Source organism: Pogoniulus pusillus, chromosome 6, assembly GCF_015220805.1.
Source record: "Pogoniulus pusillus isolate bPogPus1 chromosome 6, bPogPus1.pri, whole genome shotgun sequence".
Lineage (NCBI taxonomy): Eukaryota > Metazoa > Chordata > Aves > Piciformes > Lybiidae > Pogoniulus > Pogoniulus pusillus.
In genome coordinates this window covers 21,897,899-21,914,098 of record NC_087269.1, presented here as the reverse complement: position 1 = coordinate 21,914,098, position 16,200 = coordinate 21,897,899, and the positions used below count along the sequence as shown (strand labels likewise).

At 43.8% G+C, this 16,200-nt stretch overlaps 1 protein-coding gene across 2 annotated transcripts; it reads left to right on the top strand.

Annotated features, from left to right (window-relative positions):
- The first annotated feature begins 3,982 nt into the window (after nt 1-3,982).
- On the top strand, nt 3,983-15,658 carry NOLC1 (nucleolar and coiled-body phosphoprotein 1). Of its 2 annotated transcripts, none has more exons than XM_064144847.1 (14): nt 3,983-4,130; nt 4,407-4,462; nt 4,618-4,736; nt 6,117-6,235; nt 7,006-7,147; nt 7,659-7,774; nt 8,445-8,595; nt 9,463-9,603; nt 9,980-10,069; nt 11,203-11,349; nt 11,560-12,126; nt 12,793-12,899; nt 13,280-13,360; nt 13,609-15,658. In XM_064144847.1, exons 1-14 carry the CDS (start codon nt 4,005-4,007, stop codon nt 13,765-13,767), a joined length of 2,121 nt encoding a protein of 706 aa, XP_064000917.1. In that variant the 5' UTR covers nt 3,983-4,004; the 3' UTR covers nt 13,768-15,658. The 2 variants fall into 2 exon arrangements, with proteins under 2 accessions (XP_064000917.1, XP_064000916.1); XM_064144846.1 differs by having other exon boundaries at nt 3,983-4,145.
- Nucleotides 15,659-16,200: the final 542 nt, after the last annotated feature.

The window sequence follows — 16,200 nt, the reverse complement described above, 5'->3', positions numbered from 1 at the left end:
GTGGCATTCCATGTGTAATTTAGTGTCACAAACACTAAGTCAGAACAGACCTGGTTACTAACAGCAAAGAACCAACTGGTTCCTACTAATCACCTCCATGTTAGAAGTCTGTTAAACTCTCATTACCTCCAAATCTTTACACAAAACTTAGCTTATGAACTGCATGCCACAAACTGTGCTAGTTTGAAGCTAGCTGGAATGTTTTGGTGAGAAGAACTAGATTACAGGCTGTGAAAGGAAAACAATGGTGATGTCTACTTCCCTCAGAGTCTTGCTGAAGAAGAAATGAAAACATTAGATAACACTCTCGCCATTTTTCTCTCACTCTCGCTTGGGCTGCTGGCTGAGCTACATCTTACTCCCTAACCTCACCTTCCATTTGGCCTAATCCACTTTGCTTCTTAACCTCTTAGCTGGACCTCTATTCTTCCTTAGGACTGGGGTAAGGTTGAGAGGGGCAGGGGGAAGGTGCAGGGGTGGTTGAGAGCCCCTCCTGGGGACTCAGGTTTCTGGGAGGGGAGTTGTGTTTCTGTGTTACCTTTTACCTTGTATATTTCTGTATATAACTGTATATACTGTAAATATCTGCTTGTATATTGTGCTAGCTGTATATAAATAGCTTCATTTATATTCCCAGAGCTGACTGAGTCTAGTCTGGGTGATTTCTAAAGTGTGGTGGGGTGAAGAACACCCAAACCGTCACACTGTCATTCAAAATCAGAGTATTTGCTCCACAATAAAAAAGCACTAGGACAAAAAACACTTCCTGACGATACAACCTTTTGAGAAGCCCCAGGTATGCAGGGAGGAAACAAGCCCTTTCCCATCTAAACTGTTCTGAAAAAGTACAACAGAATGAAGAACACCTGGGCATTGCAGAACTGTGCCAATACAGATTCTTCTTAGGATTTATATGAAGACAGAAAATTCACTAGTTGGAAACTAGAGACCCTATCCAAATTATCTGACTATTACGGAATAATATGCAGATATCAAAATCTAATAAAACAGAGGGATAGCCATGTATATTACTTTATAATGATTATTCCATATTAATTCTCCTATAGAGTTATCTTCTAATTCCAGAACAAAAAGTTTAAAGATAAAACCATCTCTGTGGTGTTACATGAGGATTTCAATGAGCTTTTAAATGCTTTTTAAAGCCTGAGTACAGTCAGCTTCCTGCTTCTCAAGAACCCATGGGGTTTACCCATATGTATCAGTGTCACTTCAGATGCTGCGTATTTTATTTAATCCACACAATGCCCACAGGAAACCTCTTCAGGGTTTAAACTCCTTAAGTCACTAAATTGAAATGAATGTGCCTCCCCAAAAAGAGCTTAAGTAACTGCTAGTGTGTTGTTTCAGCAACTTTTACAGCAACCTCCACCTAAAAACCCAGATGACAAATGAGGCCAGAGCTGCTTCATACCCTAGAACATTAGACTGGCCTAAGAGAAAGTTACACAGCTTTTAATAAATTAAGATTAAAATAAGGAAATAGAGAGAGATCTGTGTTCTCCTTTACCCAAAACAGACTGTACAAGTCTTAACCTTCCTCCTTTCTTTTCATGACAGCAAGTGAATGCAGCTGCATTTGCAGCATTTTTCTTGAGTGCCTGTCTTACTAATATCCAAAGAAAAGGACTAGATTGGTCTTTCTGGTGCCATTGCCTTTTGTTTTTCCCCTAGGTATTTTTAGGGGGTAACGAGGAAATGATTCAGTGTTTACATACTCATGCCATCTCCACTTTTTTTTGGCCATGAAAGGAGTGGGAAAAGCAAAGATTTCTCACTGGAATGTGCTCTTCTGAGGTGAACAGCTCTCTCTGGGGGCTTGACCAAAGAAAGAAAAGGGGAAGGACAGAAAAGACCTATGGGGAATAGGTGAGGAGAGAAAAGGAATTCACAAGCAGCAGGGTAAATCAGTTGAATTTGCTTGATATTTAGATCCCAGCATCTCCCACTACTACCTTAGGGAATACAAGAACAAAATAGCTCTTCTTACATAATTACTGTCAGGTCATCTGGACAGTGCAGGGACACACATCCAGACAGCCACACACCACTGTAGCAGTCACACGGCATCTGGGAACAGACCTAACTGGCAAAAGCCTTGCAGAAGAGGGAGATGAGAAGCTTATTTAACCAGGAAAGAAGCAAAGCAAGTCAGTGAAGCAAACAGACAGTAATTTCCCTGGTGCCTCACAGCAGTTGCTTCAGACAGCTGAACTTAAAATAAGGCCAGTTTACTAGCAATGGCTGCATCTCTTCCTTTCTGATGCAAACAGAAAACACAGAATTTGCACTGAGCTTTGCAGATGAAGCTTGCAGCTGTAGCTCATTGCAGATAGATGCTACCAGAAGAGAGAGAAATACTGGTTCCTGGAAACCGTTTTCCTTTCTGCAACACAGCCCTGAGTTATTCCACATGTTACAGGGGCAGGCCAGATCTGGGAATCTGAAAACAAAGAAAACAAAGTATACATATTTAACAAGCTCTTAGCCGAGTATCTTTTATCTATACTACAATCAATAGCACCTGTACAAAATGAGTCAGTCTTGGCAGTGCAATCTACCACTACATGAACTGCTCTTATTTCTCCAAGTGTGTACTACCTACCTGCACACAACAGAGACAGAACTCCCTCACAGCAAGGCACAATGTATGGAAAGGTTTAAGAGCAGAGGGCTAGACAGAGGAAATATGATGAGCGTAACACTACCTATAGCTGCTTGTTTGACCACAGCAGCCCTAACTCAGTACTTTCAGCATAGCTTGCCCTCAGCAAGCTTTATGGCACAGTCTATTCAAGACAAAAACAAACAAACAAAAACAACAAACAAAAAAAACCAAAACCCACAAAAGCAAAGTGAGCAGAACACTACAGACAGCAGAACAAAGCTTAATCTTGACAGGAAAAGCAATCTTTAGTGGAAAAATTACTAATTTAAGGTCACAGCAATGCACGACAGATGAATGAAATCTCCTTATTAGTGTCCTGAGTACACTAACAGGCAGCGTCACATGGGGCTCCCACACCAACCCTTTGCCCATAGGCCCAGGATCTCCATTTAAGTTCAGGATTGGGGATACAGTATTCACTCGTCCTACTCTGTCCTATCTCACTTCACCTTCTTGATACCCTTCAAAGCTATGTTGAAAGCAACTTTCTCTTCCGTTCTCTAGCTCCATCTTAACAAAATGTCTGTTTCAACCTATAGGGTACTTTTCCTGTAGACTTCCCTCTGGCACCATCCTCCTGTGCTTCTGATTAGATTCCTTATGTAGAGCCTAGGCCTGATTTACATCTTACTTTTCCTGGGACTGCTAATGAATCTCGGTGACAACATCTGGCTCTGCCTCTCACCTCCAAGCTACATGGGACTGTGCTCTGTTAGCAAGGATGCAGCTAGCCTGGTGCCATGGTCTAGCCTTGAGCTCTGTGGTAAAGGGTTGGACTTGATGATCTGTGAGGTCTCTTCCAACCCTGATGATACTGTGATAGCTCTGGAGCTGCCCGCAGCTAAAATCATGTCCTCCTCTACGAAGAAGCCTTTCTCTTTCTGCTCCCTACCATTCTCCTGAGTGATAAACTAGCAGAAAGGGAGGGGGGAGGAAGGGGCTTTAAACAGACTATATTCTTCCCTCCTCCTATGTCATATGCACAGTCCTGAGACTGATCCAGGTTTTGACTTCCTCCTTCCCACTACGGGCCCTAGGTCTGCCTTTGCACCACAAGAAGTATTACTGCCTTCAGCGAGAGGCCGCGGGAGGCTTGCGCTATCCCCTCCCACCAGGACAGGTGTGCCTCTCCTCCAGGCTGCCGCGGCTGAGCACCAGCACTTGCGCGCCCTACTGCGCCTCCCTCGCGGCGCGCGCCGCCACAGCCCACGCAACCCGGCGCAGAGGGCGGGGGGCGAAACCGAGGCGCTTCACGCATGCTACGTCATTACGTACGCCGCGCGCGCGTGCGTGCGTGCGGCACGTGGCGGCGGGCGGTATGGCGGAGTGCCGCGCGGTGCCCAGCGACCTCTTCCCCTTCGTGCTTGCCTTCCTGCGCGAGCACCAGTTCGAGGGCGCGGCGCGTGCCTTCGCTAGGGAGGCGGCGGCGGCCAGCGGGGCGGCGGTGAGCGGGGCGGCGGTGAGCGGGGCGGCGGTGAGCGGGGCGGCGGTGAGCGGGGCGGCGGCGGCGAGCGGGGCGGCGGCGGCGGCGAGCGGGCCGGCGGCGGCGGCGAGCGGGCCGGCGGCGGGCGGGCGGGCTGGCGGCTCAGTGAGCGGAGCACTGAGCGGCCGGGGGGCCGTGAGCGGCTCCAGGGGTAGGGGGCGGCCGGCGGCGTGGCGAGCGGGGCGGTGGTGGAGGGCGACTGGCTGGCTGACTGATGTGGCCTCTTTCCTTGTTTAGAAGGAGCAGGATCCTAACGCAGCCTCACTCCTGGACATCTTCAGTTACTGGCTGAAGTAAGTTCCCCTCCGGCAGCGGGGGCCACGTATACCGAGCTTGGGGGGTGTGGGTGGGGGATGTGCTGGCTTTGCCGTGGTGTCCGACTCTCTCGGGCACCAGATGCCGTCTGGCCTTTGCCCCGTGGTCTCCAGCTCAGCCTTTCTACCTGTAGGTCTCCAGCGGCCAAGAAAAGAAAGCTTGTCCCAAATGGCTCCCAGGTGAAGAGGAAGCCCTCCTCCAGCAGTGATGACAGCTCTAGTGAGGAGGAGACACCTCCAGCCAAGAAACCAGGTAAGGTTTGTGAGTAGCTCTAGGGCAGACCAGGCTTGTGTTTGACATTGGCTTCTCATCTGGATATATTGCTCAGATGCAGTGTTTTATGTGAAGTTCTTGTGCATCTATCAAGGGCTGGGTATGTATTGAGTGGTATTATTTCTAGACGGTCTTTTAACCGTGACAGGCAGGGTATGTTCTGCCAAGCTATGAGTGATCTTGTTATCCAGTTACAATTTCAGCACACCAGGGTTTGTGTCTGTTAGAAAGTTTTAGGCCTTCGGTTTAGATGTTTTTGGCTGAGGGTGGTGAAGGTGCTGGGCTCTGTTGAATTAATGTGCTATTGAAGTAGTCCTTTCATTAGTTTGTCTGTGTTGAGATTCTGCTTCCCAAACACTCCTTGATAAGATACCTTGACAGGGTTACTCTTTCTTGCTTTGGCATGTAATTTTTATGAACTGATATAAGTATTTAATGAAATTGGATTTTGAGTGCATATAGGTGGATTGATAGTCTTTTCATGGGAGGCAGCTACCTCATAATTTTTTTTTTCTGTGCCAAGAATCCAGGGATTCTTGGTTTCACTAAGAACTTAAAAGAATGGTTTTTCGTCTTGCTATTGTAGGAAAACAGATTCAAGTTTTAGGAGTGCTTTTTCGTGTTAAAATTCACGTATTTTGGCAAAACTCCTGCATGATTAGGGTTTGGCAGTGTCCATTGTACTGGTGCATACTATGATCTGCTTGATCAGTTATGCATGGTTGTATTCTTGAGTTCCAAGCATCCTTACTGATCTGCTGCTTTTGTGAGGTTACTGCCCTCTTTTCTATCAAGCTTATGTCCTAATGCTGTCCTTTGCACATTGGTATGTGTTTGGCTGTATTTTTCCCTTTTTATCTGGAATAATTCTTACAACTTGGCTTAACCCATGGTGTATGCAAGTTTGTGTATCTAGTGGTACAATCAGTAACAAGGATTTGACTAAAACACATTAAGTAAAATGCTTGTACCCCTAACACAGCATTGCAGTGGTTCTTTTTGGAAGTCTTGGTCAGTGTGTTCTTGTTAGCTGGAACATGTGTAGACCCAATTAAAGTTATCTCAGTATTTGGAGACAGTTTCCTTGTGGGGCATCTTTTTTTTTTTTTTGTGGTAGAAGTCTGCACTTAAATATATGTGTGACAAAGATAAAATCTGGAATTGATTTAATCATCTTTCCTACCCATTTTGGAGTCTTTCACTGCATTCTGCTCAAGAAACAAAATTAGCATTAATGAATTTCAGTCATGGTTTAATGACTTAGTATGTAATTTTGTTCTCATACATACGGGATAGAATATAGATACCTGAATGTCATGAATTAACTTAGCATCAATGTTTGCTATCCTTTATTTGCAGCTAAAGCAGCAGCTATAACTAAGGCAAAAGCAGTCCCTCCAGCCAAGAAAGCAGAGAGCAGCAGTGAGGACTCCAGTGATGATTCAGACTCAGAGGAGGAGAAGCAGCCACCAGCAAAGGTCAGCTTTTCTTTCCAGCCTTTTTAATGTACATTTGACAGTGATGGATAATAGCAAATTTGACCATCAGAATTCTCTCTGTAAGTGGGCTCACTTTTCTGGACTGTGGAGCATCTGTACTGCTGCAGGTGCAATGTAAGAAGACATTTCTGCAGTGGATGGTGTGCCATTTAGACTTTTCCTACGAAAAAGTAGTTTTGTGTCCAGTGTGCCCACTTTGTTGTACACCCAAGTCTGCTTCTTGGCTTTATCCTAAGACTGCTAGTGTTTACTTTATTTGCAGAAAAATACTTACAATCACTAAAAAGAAATCTTACATGTATACATAAATATATATATATAAAGCTAAACTTCTCTTTTCTTGTGCAGTCATTGTCTTGAGCAGTAGGGGACAGAAATAATGATGTCATTATACAGAGAGGAGACCAACCTTAGTTGCCCAGTCAAAATTTTCGGTTTTCATACTAGTGTGATCTTGAGAAGGAAGAGACCAGTGCTAGTCTCAGAACTGTCCAATTTTGATGAGGCAGAACTGGAGACTGAGGTGCGAGGAAAGTCTCCCATAGGTTTGCTGGAAAGTTTCCTAGAGTAAAGTTGCTATCCAGGGATTTTCAGGCCCAAACCATCAGGCAGAGAGGTTTTTTTCAAGTCAAAATGTTAACCTCTGTGAAAGACATCTGTTTATATTCTCTGCACATGCATCCCACTTATCAGGCTTTCTTTATTTTCATTGCTACAAGGGCTAATTGGTTTTCCCTCCTGTTGTTCAGAAAGGCGCAAAATTCGTGGTGAAGCCAACTGGACCCAAAGTCCAGCCTCAAAAGAAAGCAGAGAGTTCCAGCTCTGACTCAAGCAGTTCAGATGAAGAAGAACCAAAAAAACAACCACCAAAACCAACAACACCTAAATCAGGTATCTTTTATTGTGCATTAGGAGTTGAAGTACAAACCCAAAAAAATGTCAGAGGAGGAGTGATGAGGGCTGTATCTACCTGCAAAGGCATATATATTAACATAGCATTCTGAAAGTCTGCCATTTGCCCTCCAGTCCTCTGCTGATGTGGAAAAGGTGTAGAACTGATTGCAAATAAAACATCTGGTCCTAAATGCTGCACTCTTTGCATGAATAGCTGTATTTGGCAACCTTAGCTGCTTAAGTTGTGCTTTTACTGGCATCTTCCTCTCAGAGAGCTGGGAAAGGCTTTACTTTAGTCTTTAAAAGACTTTGAAAAGTTGCAGTGAGCTAGCATGGACAGTTTTCTGGGAACCTTATCTAAACGTGCAGTAGGATAAAATAACAGTTTTGAAGTACTGCCATAATCTGCCCTGTTGGCACTGTGTGGTTCTTTTGTCTCTGTGTTACCTATTCTGGTTGTAATTGCTTGATATCTACCATACCATATTTTATCAATGTCTTTGTTTAGCTATCTCAAAAGGAAGTAAAGCTGCCCAAGCACCCACCAAGGTGATCAATGGAAAAGCAGCAAGCAGTAGCAGCAGTAGTGAAGATTCTGATGATGAAAAGGCTGCACCAAAGAAGGTAAATTAGACCATGAATAACTTCATGAATAGTGGAGGAGTCTTGTAGGACTGGGTGTATCAAAATGTCTTACAGAGGAACTGTGGAATGTGTAGAGACGCTGACAATGAGCACAGCATTTGTGGATCTTATACCTCCTCCTCCTTTATACAGTGAGAATGTGTTTCAGTGTCACACCTTGCACTGGCTTTCTTCCATAATACTTCCTTACCACTTCCTCTGCTCCTTCCTTTTAAAAGAAACATCTCATTGTGTCATAATCATACTGTAGTCTCTCCATTCTGAGTTTCACTTTGGCATGTCTCTTTCGTGCTTAGCTGTTCTCTGATTTTTAGTTTTACACTAGAGAGTGTTTAAAAACGTTTTCTGTGACACAAAAATAGCTGTAGTTGTATTTAAATAAGTGGCAATTGCTACGATTTCAGTCAGTTCTGTCCCCTTTACAGGTTCTCATTAGGGATTCCTCTAAGCAGAAAACAGCAGTGCCCAGAAAGATCATGATGCTTAAGTGTTTCCTAAAATATGCCTTTGAGAATCTTTGTTAACCTTTCTCACTTTGTCTTCAGTTTGCTTTAAGTGAGGGGTAGAGTTAAAACAAGATCCACAACCAGCTGTCACCACAAGATTTCTGTTACTTTGTTTTTAATATATTTTTCTTTCTTATGTCAAGGCCATTCCCAAAAAATCTCCTCTGCCAAAACCTGCAGAAAACCAACCACATCGAGGAAAAAAAAAACAAGCAGAGGAAAGCTCCAGTAGTGAGGACTCATCTGATAGCTCAGATGATGAAAAAACACCTGCAAAACAAAAGTCAAAATCAGGTAAAGTACTGAATTATGTTGCTGCCGGGTGGAAGGACACATTCTGCTAGTCCGACTGTCCTGGGAGAAGCATATGCAGGGCACAAGCAGATCTTAACTGCGCACAATATATTCCAGGTGGTGCTGGCAGTAGTATTGTGAACAAGAAGTACAGTGGCTTTTTTCATGACTGCTGTTGGGGCTCAGCTTACAATTCAGCTCCTCCTGTAGCAAGGAATTGGGGAGTGAGAGAAGTTGTGACTTCTGTTTGGTTTGTTGCACATCTTTTATTCAAGTAGCTTCTAAGTACCTTGCTCTTGCAGCCTTCCTGTCTGCCAGGATTTGGGGAAGGAATTTGCCAGTGTGGTTTTGTTATTCTGAAACCCCAGAAATTTTAGATTTTTTATTTTTTTGTGTGAAGTATTCAGGACTGTTCATTTGCAGCCCAACTGATGCGCTAAGAGCCACTGTTCAATATAATAAAGTGCTTTAAGTATTCTAGGGGAGAGCTGATTTGTGTAGAGGGTCAGGGACCAAAACTCAGTCCAATTCCCTATCCAAAGAATTTGAGAGGGGAGTAGCTGAAAACAGTCAACAGTTGACATCTGTATCTGCATTTCTTTTTTAAAAAAGCTTGACAACACAAGATTCCATTCATCTGAAAGTGCAGAGGAAACTCCTGCAGAGATGGTTGGGTCAGCTGAACCCCAAGTGGAGAATTAAATTCAGTGGAGTGGGTGTAACCTTTGAAATTATAAATTAGTATCCTTGACTGTAGCTACAGAAGGGGAATAAAAGAAGCCAAATAGCAGAAATGTTTTATTCTATCTACAGCAAATATCTCTCATGTGTAATGCAGGCATCTGAATGCCATATCTCTCTTCATAGGTCAGTACAGTGCTGTACCACCTCCTCAAGCTATGCAGAAAAAGAAAGGCCTTGCCAAAACTCCTGCAAAAAAGGCTGAAAGCAGTGACTCTTCAGACAGCAGTGATGAGGCAGAGCAGGTGCCCACAAAAGGAGGAGCAGGTTCGTACTGAGAAGAGGTAGCAGATGTAGTATTACAAAGCACAAACAATGTTTTTGCAATGTCTTGATTTCCTTGACTTTGGACAAAGTTATTTGACTTTGGTTTTATGTTGCTATTGTTTCTCTGTGTCATGTACCACTTGTGGATCTAAACTGTGCCGGCTGGATTACTTTGCATGTGAAAAGTTACCAGGATCTAGTTTGTGGGAAATAAGCCAGGCCAATTACTGCAGCTGTACAGATCTTGGTGCTTGGTTTCTGGGATCTTGCCTGAATGGCTGGTGCAATGAGAAGGGAGCTTTTACACATCTGGAAAGGTCTTCAGACAAAGGTTTGGTGTGCACGTGGCCCATTAATTTTAAACTTTCTTTTGTAGGCAAAGCAGTAGTAGCTAAAACAATTACTGGTCTCCAAAACAACGCTGTGACTACCAAGAAGGCTGAATCCAGTTCTGACAGTGACTCAGGTGATTCAACCATTACTAAAGCTTCTTTTTTGTGTTAATGTTTTTATTGGCCAAGTTGCTGTGTAGAGGTCTATCTACTGAGTTCGTTAACATATGAGTACTAAAGCTTCAGTCTCCATAGTGAACAAGATGTGAAACTGAGAAACAGGAGCCTGCTATGCAGAGTGGAGATGTCAGTGAGAGCATTGCAAGTGCCAGAAGGGTCTGGTTTTGTTGCCTGGCTTCTCACAAGTGAGAAAAAAGGAGGGGGACTATTTACAAGGTCTTGTAATGACAGGATGAGGAGTAATGGGTTTAAACTAGAAGAGGGGAGATTCAAACTAGATGTTAGGAAGAAGTTCTTTACAGTGAGGGTGGTGAAATGCTGGAATGGGTTACCCAGGGAGGTTGTGTATGCCTCTTCCCTGGTGGTGTTCAGTGCTAGGTTGGATGAGGCCTTGAGTGACCTTTCTAGTGGGAGGTGTCCCTACCTATGGCAGGGGATTGAAACTACGTGATGTTTGAGGTCACTTCCAACCTAAACCATTCTATGATGAGTGGAGAAGGCTTTGATTATTTCTGTTCAAGTATTCAGTAATGATGGACTAGTCCAGGCTTAGCAGTTTAGATTGCTGTGATACACAATACAAAGGCATATTTGTAATGCAGGAGTCTCCAGTCCACCCCCAGACTGCTGTAAAAACACATGTTACAGGAAAGGCTGTTACTGCCTTGCTTTGCCTGCTTTGTCAGTTTTCTCTCTTAATTTCTTGCCTGTTCTTTCGTCTTCACCACAAGGCTTTTGTAGATCTTTCTTCTCCTCTAGTTCTTGACAATACCTGTACTTACTCTTTATTGTGTACCTCTTATACATTGTTCTTCAAGTATTTGCTTCCTTTTGTGTTCATTAGTGAAGAACTTAAATTGCTTGTTTCCACTTCCTCCCAACAAAGATGATGTGTGGAAAGATGAATACTGTCCCCACAGCTTTCAAGTATTCATTAGATACTGCTTATTGACAGTTATCCAGCAGCTCAGCCTTGGCCACATCCCGTCTTGCTTTTCACTTCCCCATGAGTTACATACATGTTATTACTAAAGTAGCTTGCACCAGGAGCTTGTTAACTTAACATCCTTTTTTTTCTTTGGTTTAGATTCTAGCTCTGAAGATGACAAGAAGAAGGTAGGGAATAAACCCCCAGCTAAACAACCTGTGGTAAAGAATACCTCCAAACCAGCAAAAGTAGTTGTCAAGCCTGGAAAAGCAAAGAAAGACTCCAGTTCCTCCTCTGACAGCTCAGGTACTGGGGTAGGAGAAAGGAAGAATTTCCAAATGCACATTGTTCTTACTCAAACATTTCTAGGCAAGTTATGAGGATACAGTTGGACAGGAATACTTAGTACAGTGTTGCTTCAAGCAGCTAATAAAGTGCACTGAATATCAATTCTGTGTGATATCGTCATGTTAAAGGAATGGGGCTTAACCTTGGTTATTCTTTTTGTAATTCTAGATTCTGATAGCTCTGACAAGAAGACCCCTGTGAAGCCCCCAACTAAAGCATCAACGCCTGCAACGAAGAAGTCACAGGTTGCCCCAAAGAAAGCTCAGAGTAGCTCTGATTCAGATAGCAGCTCCAGCAGCTCTGAAGATGAGAAGAAAGGCACTCCAGCTAAATTACCTGACAAAGTGGCTAAGCCAGTGTCCAAGCCTTCTACCCTAGTTTCCAAAGCAGGCACTTCTGACTCTGACAGCTCAAGCAGTGAAGAAGAAAAGAAGCCAGCGGTGAAACCAGCCACCAAATCTAAAGGGGCAGCAAAAGCAGCTGTTGGGAAGAAGGATGCTGCTTCTAGTAGTAGTAGTAGTAGCAGCTCATCTGATAGTTCCAGCGAAGAGGAAGAGAAGCCCAAAAAGGCGGGAAAAGGAGTACAGAACAACTCTAAGACCACTGCCTCTGCAGAGAAGGCAAAAGCTGCAACACCAATTGCAAACAACTCAAAGTCTAAGCCAGCTGGTGGCAGCAGTAGCAGTAGTAGCAGCGAGAGCAGCTCTGAGGAAGAGACTGGAAAAGTCAATGGAGGTATTATTTACAATCTGAAGGGGGCTTTTCAGGCAGTGTTATGAGCCAGGCATGAATGGGAGCCTTTCCTAAATGATCTCTCTGTGCTATTAGATGATACCATCTGGTGCAGTACTGAGAGGGAGGAGATAGTTTCTAATTTGCTGTGACCCTTTTTGTCTGTATTGTATATCTGCTGGCAATGGAATCTGTGGCAACATGAACTATGTTTCTGTACAGTTGTTGCCAGTTGCCAACTGCATGCACAGAATTGCTAGTGAGAGCAAGGTAGGCTGCTGGAGGACCCTGACTGTATTGAGTAGGGCTCCACGGGTCTCAATCTTTATCCGTCCCAGAGGAAAAAACTTTGAATGCACAAGTGATGTGTGCACTTGCATATTGTGTGATTCCAAGAACTGGAGAATGCTAACCAACAGAACTATAACGTGCACTAAATTATTAATACATAGATACCCTGTTCCATGAAGTAATCCTTTAGTATAGGATGGCAAAATCCCTACTAACCCAGAATGGTGGTTAATATTTTATAGCAGTCTGTTTTCTTTGTGAGGTAATGCATCTCACACCTGGGCCAACACCATGTTTGCATTCTTGGGGACAAATGCCATTGCCTTTCCCAACACTGCAGTTACTCCACTTGAAGGTTTATTACTGTTCATCTGACAGGCACAATTAGGATGAAACAGAAGAGGAAAGATGTTCAGGAAGCAGAGACACCACATAGTAAAAAGGCAAAGATCAAAACACCACACACAGTTCCCAAGGTGAAACGGGTAAGTGAGGGTGGACTCTGGTGACTTGAAGGAGGGATTTCTGCCTCCTGAACAAGTGAGTTTGTTTTGCAGGAGGTTAGGCCCACAATATCATTTGCATTTTTGCTCCCTTTTTGAGCACTTGACCCTTCTATGAAGGACCCTAAGAAGTGTCTATATGCGTGTAATATAGTTCTGGCAAAGCCTGATTAGGTATGCTTGCAAAGAAGTATGCCTGGGCTGCCTTACCTGAGGATGGGAAAAAAATTACAGATCTGAGAAACGAAGACTTGAGGTAATGTGAGCAGGGCTCTATTTGCAGGGGAAGGAGGTTGTCATTAAAGGAATATCTTACACATGTGTGTGTATTTACTGTTTCTCATTTCCTTTCTGCTTAACAGCCAGCCTCTCCATTCCGGCGTGTAAGGGAAGAAGAGATTGAGCTGGATGCTCGTGTTGCTGATAACTCATTTGAAGCAAAGGTAGGGTTAGGTAGTGCCAAGAGTGGTAACACTTGACCTCTGCAAATACAGAGCAGTCTTGGTGTGCTTGCGGGTGGTGTCTTTTTCCACCTGGAGGTGCTGTTGGGAAGTATGTGAGCACTGACAGGAGCTGCATGGGAGAGTAATACCTGCTCTGGTGTTTGCTGGGTAGCATGAAGTGCAAAGCATTTACTCTCTTGGGAACTGACCTGAATTTCTTTTTTCCTCTCCAACTTCATCCCTCACAGAAAGGAGCAGCTGGTGACTGGGGTGAGAAGGCTAACAATATCCTGAAATTCACTAAAGGCAAATCTTTCCGCCATGAGAAGACAAAGAAAAAACGAGGCAGCTACCGTGGAGGCACTATATCAACTCAAGTCAATTCAGTCAAATTTGACAGTGACTGAGAATGTTTCCGTCAGAATTTGTAAGCCATCTGGTCGCTAGAATGGCTTGGATGGTGTTGTGGACACTATTTATATCAAGCCTGCCTGGAATGCTACCTCCCCATGCTCATTGTGGAGCAGGCAGCTCCAGCATGGGATGTGGGAGAGTAATTGGATGTTTCCCTCTTCTGATTCTGGTTTAGGCCCCTATTTAGTGCCATCCGTGAGCTGGTGTTATTGGCACTACTAGGGTGACCTCCAAAATTTACTTTTTTTTCCCCACAGTCTTATTTTTAAAAGGCTGGCAGTGATTTTTCATTTTGGTTTCCTGCTCATCTAGTGGAAGAAAGCAAAATCATTCTCCTGTATGTTAATCTCCCACTTGTTTTCTCAGCCAGTTTAACTCTGATACCTGTGAAATGGCAAGTATTGTAACTTGCCTTTGGCTAGTTACTGTAAGAGCAACAACCGATTTGAACCCTCTGGTTGTAATCTCCACCCCTACCTGACATTTCAAGTTCACAGTTGCAGTGTGGCAGGGTTCCTCTTTTTTGTTTCCTCCTTTTATAGTTCTCACCTTACAATAAATTCCTACCTTCCTTTCCCTTCCACTCCTGTTGAGGCCACTAACCAGAGTACTTGAAGAAGCAAAGTATAAATACACTTTAGTAGCTGAGTAACTGTTGCTTGCAGTTGCAAGTTGGGGGGCTGTTTTCAGAAGGAGCAAAGTCTGTAGTACTGCAGTGGCAGTGTTCATTTGGAATGTAGCTGAGGAGTGGAGGTGCACAGAAACTACTGCATGGAGGTTGTTTGGCTCAATGGGAATGGGTGAAGAGGCTGCAGATAAAACCCTCTTTCCTGCTCAGCTCTGCTTTTTGCTGTGCTTTTGTTTCAGAGGCTTTGACCACAGTGTAGCATTATGCTTTGTTCTTTCTGAACATAAAATGTGCTAGCTTATGCTTACTCCCAGCAATGTGCTGTGCAGCTTGTTAAGAGTCAGGATGAATGTGTCATTAATGCCTTAAATTTCTGGTTTGGATCACTTGCACTTTGGGCTGTTTTCCATCTGTTAAATTCCTCTCAAGAAGTAAAATGCCAGTTTCCCTATAGCCTTTATACAAAGCCTGGTGCTGTAAAGATTGAATTGTTAGCTACAAGTACATGTTCAGTATGGAGATCCTCCAAGAAGTTCAGTAACCTGCAGCCTAAACAGTTACTGCTGTTGAGGGAAGGGCTTACTTCCTGTATAGCTGTGTGAGTGCCTTCCTATTTCCTGTGCAACTCACATCCAGTAGAAAATGGTTCTGTCAACTACATTTTTCCCCTGTTAGAAAGGTTAATTTTCATTTGTGGGGCAGTTTGCTGAGCCTGTAGACAGTGTGGATTGAACAGCAGTAGTGCATGTTTGAAGAAACTGAGTGGTCTGAAACCTCATATGGAAACTACCAGCCATCAAGAGAGGCTATGCAAGCCTATTTTCCATGTTTCCATTCCTTCCCCAAAGGGTAACAGTGAGAAGAGATCTGTTGTTACACTTGTGTGCAAGGCAGTGTCATCTAATTGAGGGTTGGAGGAGACTTGATGAGCCACCCCCATATATGTGATATGCAACTTGTTCCAAGGAGTGTTTTGCAGGATGTCCACTTTTGTCTTGCACAATCACACACTGATGCCTGGATTCTAGGCTGCAGTGCAGAGTGGTCCAGGAGGCTGTGGTTATAAGGAGTAAGAGGCCAAAGGAAGGTGGGAAAGGGTATTTTCTGCCTAGGGATTTGAATGTCATCTTGCCATTTGCCAACTTTCTTCTGTTTATTGGGAACTTAGAAGTCCACAGTTTCTTTTAAATGGGGGTATTTTAAGTGTGAGAATTGTAATGTGTCCAAGAATAAAGATTGCTGCCTTTGTAATCTAAGTGATTCTGCTAGTTAAAAGTGTGCAACAGCAGGTGGGAAAAGGGAAGGTATTAGTGCTGGGGATGATGTAGTACTGTCTCTCCATACCTGTCTACAGTCACACCTTGTTGTCTTAGTTTGTGCTCATATGGATGTAACAGACCTTCAGAGGTGAAAGGTGGCCTGTGCAGCTGGCTGTCAAGTGACTGCAAGAAATTGGATAAACCTCTAGAATAATATTTGCTTATACCAAGGTGAGCTGAGGTTACTTGAGTCCTTTCCCAACAGCATATCCAGTCAGCTCCTCAAATACTGCTGCCAAGTTAGCTGCTATGGTGGTTTAGGAGTTACCCAAACATACTGTAAGCAGCATCAGCCTATGGGACTAAAAAACAGCAGACATTATCTAAACACTCTGTATATACCTCGTTGAAAAGTATTTTCTGTGTCCCTGTAGATCTCATCCTCCTCTTGTTACCATGTCTGCAAGGAAAAAAAACTTGCTAATAGGTAGGGCTTGATGGAACATTGATGCTGTAATGCTTAGGGTTTTTGCCCCTTG